General features: G+C 55.1%; 1 protein-coding gene across 1 annotated transcript; it reads right to left on the bottom strand.

Annotated features, from left to right (window-relative positions):
* Nucleotides 1-3,177: 3,177 nt before the first annotated feature.
* LOC147959409 (uncharacterized) lies at nt 3,178-4,724 on the bottom strand. Its single transcript, XM_087532641.1, has 3 exons — nt 3,855-4,724; nt 3,543-3,770; nt 3,178-3,291 (listed from the first exon to the last, which is right to left on the bottom strand). The coding sequence occupies exons 1-3, from the start codon at nt 4,722-4,724 to the stop codon at nt 3,178-3,180; spliced, it is 1,212 nt and encodes a 403-aa protein (XP_087388767.1).
* Between the last annotated feature and the right edge of the window lie 2,595 nt (nt 4,725-7,319).

Raw genomic sequence — 7,319 nt, 5'->3', positions numbered from 1 at the left:
AGTCATACCAGGTGTAGAGGCCCGCTATACGGGCTCAATCACACTAGAGGTTGTCTACGGATCTCCGGATAACTTCCGAAGCAAGGAGTTAATCTTCGATATCGTCCCTTTTCGCAACGGCTATCATGCACTGCTCGGACGAATCACATTTGCTTGATTCAACACGGTGCCACACTACGCTTATCTCAAGCTCAAGATGCCCGGACCACGAGGCGTCATAACAGTTAATGGAAACACGGAACGCTCCCTCCGCACTTAGGAGCACACCGCTGCCTTAGCAGCAGAAGTACAGAGCGGCCTTTTCAAGCAGAACCTTAACTCGGCGGTCGATCCCCCAGGCACTGTCAAGAGAGTCCGGACTATTCTGCAGCAGGACAGCTCGGCTCGTCAAGAGCTCGACTAGCAATGTAGCCTCTGTCCTAGTCCCGACCAAGTGGCAGCAATTGTACCGCGCGTACATAACTACGCACTAAAAATACCATGGGCACGGATGGAGGCATAACCATCTTGTGATCCACAATACGGCTCGACTGCCCCGGACACACATACTTTCACTGCTTCCTTTTTCTCCTTTTTTCAGGTTTCTTTTTCACAGACCCTCCCTGATGGCTCGACCATCTATTCTTTTCGAAGGATAAATACACCAAGATGACAGGAAGCATGGACGCACTAGGGAAATTTTAGGTGGTTTCTTTTAACGATCCCTCTACCTGTTTTCAGGACCCACACGCAGCTCAACCTTGGTCAAGGCATATTAAATAGCATTCTGCTTATTGCACTACTTGTATAAATGCGCCTTTACGCACCAATGAAATTATAAGGGAAACAGTTTGCGGCCCAAATTTTAAGGCTCTAGCTTACTACCTTTTCTTATTTTTCTTTTTTGGTAACTTTATCAGATAGCACCCGTACACTCTGGTGCGTTTCAATTTGTTAGGGCCTTCATAGTGCTCCACAACATGGCAACAAAAATCTGAACACTTTTACAGTATAGTTCAGCACCCCGAATTTAGCATTATATGCATTGGCTCCGAATCATGTCTTTGGTCAATAGTTGGGTTGCCCGGCTCCTGTGCTTACTACCTTACGTTCCGCTGTATCGGATAGGGTAGTAAAGGGAGAACTACTGCGATTGTGCCCTGGTTTACCCGGATGAGCACCTCAGTAGAGAAAGCCGAAAACTGACTGTCATGATGCGGCGAGAGCCGGTCATCTCTTCGGAGGTCTCAAATCCTTAGAGATTTTTTCCGCATTACGTGAGCGATTGGTACTTACCCGATCAGGTGTTTATAGCATCCTAGTTCGGATACTAGGGGCTGCACCTATATTTCTATTGTCAAACTCCTATGGCTAAGTGAGGGTGCTAAAGCCGCATAGTCTGATTTCCTGGTTCGTCGTGCTAAACACCTCCTTCAAGGACCAAACAATTGGATCAAGAATGTTTAGATTACATCCCAAACACCCCCGTACTGCCTACATGGGGCAGAAGCCGACGACTGGCCAACTCTCAGATTTCACACAACACGGCCGTAGAGGAGGAGAAATTCTTTAAATAACAATCATTATATTACATAATGACTTTGTTTCATCATACAAGGTAGAGACAACATGAATGTATTCATTCGAAAATAATGTCTTGCGCACATTGCGTTGCCACAATACAAGACCCCTCCAGGACATCTGCAAAATACCACTCGGGTGTGCGGTGCTCCTTGCCCTCTGGCGGTCCCTCGGTCGTAAGCTTGACGGCGTCCATCTTCGCCCACCACACCTTGACGCGGGCGAAGGTCATGCACGCACCCTCAATGCAGGCCGATCGCTTGACGACGTCCAGCCGAGGACAGGCGTTCACCAGCCGCTTCACGAGCTCGAAGTAGCTGCCGGGCATAGTTTCGGCAGGCCACAACCAGATTATTAAATCCTTCATGGCCAGTTTGGCCACCCTATGCAGCTCGACCAGCTATTTTAGCTTATCGCTAAAGGGCACTGGATGTTCTGGCGCAAGATATTGCGACCAGAATAGCTTCTCCGTTGAGCTCCCTTCTTCGGCTCGAAAGAACTCCGCAGCGTCAGACACACTGCGCGGTAGATCTGCAAACGCCCCTGGAGAACTCCGAATCCGGGTTAGTAAGAAATACTTCTTCTTCACATACTTGATTTGCATACTAAACGCCTTACCCGCCACGACTTTCTTGGCCTCCTGGATCTCCTGGAGGGCGCCCTGGGCCTCAACCCGGGCCTCTTCCGCACTTTGACAGGCCTTAGCGAGTTCGGTCTCTCGAGCCGAAACGTCCTGCTCCAAGGATTCGCATTTCTTCACTGCATCCTGGAGCTCTTGTTGGACCTCATCAAGCCTAGCCACATGCTTTTCTCGAGCGGCTTTTTCCTTGGCAGCTTTCTCCTCGACCTGGGCCAAGGCCTGTTTAAGGACCTCAACCTCGGTCGCCACTCCTACACATATCATGCACTACGTTCAATATGCATTATTTATTCTATCCGAATATACAGCCAGTCAGTACATACATTGCTTGTCTTCTAGCTGCTTCCTCACTTGGCCGAGCTCCTCCTCGGTCTGCTCCATTCTTTGCTTCAGTCCGGAGACTTTGGTAGTGTGTGAGGTCGCGGCCAGCAACGATGCCTGCTTGTTCATATAAGACATATTTAGTTAGTCTCTTGCGAAAATAAATTGATCCTATGTCCGACTTTTCTTTTCGAACACCGGACAGTGTCTCGGGGGCTACAGTCTATATGGGGATTTTCTCTTTTGCGTCGCTTACCTCAAAACCTGTCAGCAGGCTGTTGCAGGCTTCGGTTAGTCTGCTCTTGACGGACCGAAATCTCTCAATCACGGTACCCATAAGAATACGGTGTTCATCCACAATGGAAGCGCCTCGTAGTGCTTCTAGCAGATTATCCGGTGCCTCTGGTTGGACAGAGGTCACCGACAGAACAGGCACACCCCCTTCTTTCGAAGGAGGTTGCTCGCCGGATTCCGGAGCCGTATAGGTCTCCGGACTTGTATTCGGCTGGGGGCCGAATTGAGCATGGCCCCCATCCCCAGTCGCCATGGGGGTTTGCTTCCCCATGTGTCCGGCAGCCAAGGCTTCGCCCTCTGGCGCCACCCTGGCGGCCTCCTGAACCTCTCCCTGGCCGAGGAAGGTCCTTTGGGACAACACCTCATCGTCGCCCTTGGCCGTGGGAGAGTGAGCGGCCGGCGGTGACTCGCTGGCCATCGCCTTCGAATCCAACAAACCTCTTGATGAGGATCGCAGGGAGCTGTCGTGGGCCGGACTGCAATGGCATGAATTAACATATTATATTATGAAGCAAGAGAGGCTGGATGCATGGACATATGTGGGTTTCTAGTACTTACAACACGGCTAGAGGCTTGTTTCGGGGGCGTCGTTCCGGGCTGCTGTCGACGTCCCACGTGGAATTATCCGCGGGGGGACCCTTCCCCCTCTTGGGCGCCTCCGCCTCCAGATTTGTGGAGGCCACCCTCTTCTTCCTCCCCCCATCAGGGGAGAGATGCTTTCTTCCACCTCCTCGTCATCGTCTTCAGCGGCGGAGGAGAGATTCTTGTCTTCGTATGACACATCCGAAGCTCCCTTGCGGCGGAGGCCACTCCGGACCCCCTTGGCCTTCTTCTTGGCCTTCTTCTCCGGCGCCTTATAGGGCGCCGGCACCAGCATCTTCGCCAGGAGCGGGATGACTGGTTCTTCGAGCAGTGGAGCCGAACAGTGAATCCGCTCCGCCCTCTCCATCCATACCTTAAAAAACAATAATAATAAAGTTTAGATATCCTCCTTGAAACAAGCAAGTCAAGGATGTGCCTTAAGACGTGAAAGACTTACCGCATTGGCACGATGGGTAATATCGTGCCTGCGATCCGAGTCCATGGCTGGCGGCGTCTCGTTGCCTTTGAAAAGCAACTTCCAGGCATCTTCGTGAGTGGTTCCGAAGAGCGTTTCCAAGGTTTGGTGCTTCTTCGGATCGAATTCCCATAAGGGGCAGGTTCGGCTTTGGCATGGGAGGATCCAGCGTACCAGCATCACCTGGATGACGTCGACGATCTTGATGTTTTTATCCACCATGCTTTGGATGTGCATTTGCAGTGCTATTAGTTCGTCCGACGAAGACCAATTTGGGCCCTTCTCTATCCAGGAGGTGAGCCGCATTGGAGCTCCGGAGTTGAATTCGGGAGCCGGGGCCCAGGTGGCGTCGCGGGGCTCTGTGATGTAGAACCACAGTTTTTGCCACTCCTTGACCGTCTCCACAAAAGTACCCTGGGGCCACGTGACATTGGGCATCTTGCTCACCATGGCACCTCCGCACTCCGCGTGCTGACCGTCCACCACCTTCGGCTTCATGTTGAAGATCTTGAGCCACAGTCCGAAGTGGGGTTGGATGCGGAGGAAGGCCTCACACACGACAATGAATGCCGAGATGTTGAGGAAGGAGTTCGGGGCTAGATCATGGAAATCTAGCCCGTAATAGAACATAAGCCCGCGGACGAAAGGGTGGAGAGGAAACCCCAATCCGTGGAAGAAATGAGGGATGAAGACCACCCTCTCATTGGGCTTCGGGGTGGGGACGATTTGCCCCTTGGCTGGAAGTCGGTGTGCGATTTCTTTCGCCAGATACTCGGCCTCCCGAAGCTTGGTGATATCCTTCTCCCTAACGGACGAGGCCATCCACTTGCCTTGCCCTCCAGATCCGGACATGGCTGAGTGCTTCCTTGAGGCGGAAAGAATGAGAACTTGGGCGCTGGAGCTCGAGAACGAAAGGGCAGAGAAAGAGAGAAGGCATGGGTGAAGAAAGGGAGTCCTTATCTCCTTATAAAGGCAGTGAATATCAAGCGCCTCCCCACTAGCCTTAAAACTTGTCTGTTCCCAAGGGCTGTGTAAACAACACGGTTATATTACCCACGCTCGTATTGATGGGAATCCCGCAATAAGGGGACACGATCTCTGCTTTGACAAGACATGGCTATTAAAACCGCGTCTCGAAACATGGAACGTGTTGAATTTCGGGTTCCGGCAGACCCTTGAGGTTCGAACACTGGGGTGCGCATGGAGATTTCGCCTTCTACCTACCTGCGCCCCACCCCGCGCTAAGATCTAAGCTATGGAAAGAACAGCACAAGAGACACGGAGTTTATACTGGTTTGGGCCACCGTTGTGGTGTAATACCCTACTCCAGTGTGTGGTGTGGTGGATTGCCTCTTGGGCTGATGGTGATGAGCAATACAAGGAAGAACAGCCTCGCGAGGGTCTGTTCTTGGCTGGGGCGATGAACTGCTGGGAGGAGTTCAATCACCCTTCTCTCTCTCTCTCTCTCTTCTCGATTCTCTCTCCGATTTCGATCCAATCTCTGATCTCCCCTCTACCCTGTGGATGGCTAGTCCTATTTATAGGCAAAGGCCCTGGGCCTCTTCCCAAATATTGAGCGGGAAGGGCGCCAACAATTGGCCATTTTGAAGGGGAACATCTGGTACACTTATCCTGACTAAAGTTGGTCCTCGCCTGCCAAAGGCTCTGGTGGTGACGCTGGCTTGGGCACCACAACGACTTCCTCCCTCCCTGCCGTCTGCTTGATGCTCTCGCCTGCGCTTGCTCCCTTTGCACCAAAGAGGAAAGGAGGACACTGCGCGGGCTAGCGCCCACCTGGCACCCTTGGTCGTCATGGCTTGCGTCACGGGCACCTCGTGAGGTACCCTGCCTTGATCTCTCTGCCTCCTCGCGAGCCAGCCTGATGAGGCCGTGCTTGAGGAAGCTCCGTGTCGTCCGCCCCGCGAGGCTTGACCCCTTGCGAGGGTCTTGGGTCTGTGTTGATGAAGATGGGCCATGCTGGGCCCCTCCTCGAGCCACGCCGCAGGCCGCAGGCAGGCAAGTCTGGGGACCCCCGTTCCCAGAATGCCGACAGTAGCCCCCGGGCCCAAGGCTTGCCCGGACTTGGCCGTGCAGGGAGACGAAAGAGCAAGAGCGAAGCGCCGCGGGCCCTAATAGCCTGCGGCCTTGGGCGCCACGTGGCGGTTGATTGGACGTGGGCGTCTCCACTTCCCCACGGCGCCTCGGCAACTGCACGGATTGAAAAAGTCCCTGCATGCAAAGCGGGTCATGATTACCTGCGATCGTGGGGGCCGACGGTTGGCCCTCGCCGGCTATAAGTACGGATCAGCGCGCGCCCTTCCAGTTCATCCCCCCTTGCTTCTCCTTCTTCTTCATGGCCCCGTCGAGGAGGTTCTCGGCCGCAGAGAAGGGGAAGGCTCACCAGGTTGAGCCTGCCTCTCCCCCGCCCAAGCGCAGCCAAGGGCGCCCTCGCAAACATCCTGTGGCCACCACGGCAGCTCCCCGCGGCCGTGGAGACGATTTCCAGCACGATGACGAGCGGACTGCTGCGGCCGGGGGGCGCGCTTCGGTCGTGCGTTCCCCTAGGCCGCGCTTTCACGCTGCAGAGGTGGTGCCGGAGTTCGTTGTGTGGTCGGCGAAGCCGACTAGCACCCGGCTTCAACTTCCTCGCTTCCTCCTCGGCGAGCTCCCGGCCGGCGCCCCGGGCAGCCTCTGGCTTCAGGCAGACGGCTGCTGCAGCCGGGCCTCATGGGCTTCACTGGAGGTCTCCGCAGCCGGGAGCCTGGCCTTGACCCGTGGTTGGCAGACGTTTGCCCCCCGCGCGTGGCCTGAGCCGTCGGTGCACCCTGCACTTCAAGTTTGACGGTGATGCCACCCTCTACGTGAGGGTGTTTGGGGAAGATGGTCGCCGCGCAGGGTGCTGCCCTGAGGACGACGACCGCGGCCGGGAACCCAGCCCCGGCGATGATGGAGAGGACAGCGCTTGCGTGATTGGCGGCGCTCAGGGTTCCCCAAGCTTCACCGGTTCTTCTTCAGGCGGCGACTCTTCTAGCGGTGGCCGCGGTCAGCCTCCACGCCGTCGTACCTGCTTGGGAGGTGGTAGCATGTCTGCCCGCCGTCGCGCCTTGGTGAAGCGCGAGAGGGAGTCTGCCTGAGCCCCGGAGGCAGCTCGAGTCTTCCCTGCAGGTCGGTGTGAGGCGAGCTGCGCCTGATTTGTTCTTTCTTTTCCTTTTTCCTGCATAAAAAGATAGTAGCGTGGAGCCCCGCTGGGGCGTGTTTGGGTTATTGCTGTTAATCATCGCTTTGCTTCCGTTATCGTGCCTTACGACTACGTGCCCGCGCGTGGATAGTTCCTGGCCCCAGCCGTGGGGGGGCGACCGACCCAGGCCCTGTGTTTGTGTCGCGGTGCCCGTGGGGCACGGACTGGACGGGTGCTCCTGTAATGGACCCAGGTCACGAAACCTTTGA

Source organism: Triticum urartu, chromosome 7A (assembly GCF_056163025.1).
Source record: "Triticum urartu cultivar PI428250 chromosome 7A, HENAU_Tu73, whole genome shotgun sequence".
Lineage (NCBI taxonomy): Eukaryota > Viridiplantae > Streptophyta > Magnoliopsida > Poales > Poaceae > Triticum > Triticum urartu.
This window is presented reverse-complemented; position numbering and strand designations above follow the sequence as displayed.

Coding starts and splice junctions, on each gene's coding strand:
- LOC147959409 (XM_087532641.1), bottom strand. CDS start 4,724: ATGTCCGGATCTGGAGGGCAAGGCAAGTGGATGGCCTCGTCCGTTAGG. Junction 3,771..3,854: donor TTACCCATCGTGCCAATGCG/GTAAGTCTTTCA, acceptor TTGTTTTTTAAG/GTATGGATGGAGAGGGCGGA. Junction 3,292..3,542: donor CTGAAGACGATGACGAGGAG/GTGGAAGAAAGC, acceptor ATGCCATTGCAG/TCCGGCCCACGACAGCTCCC.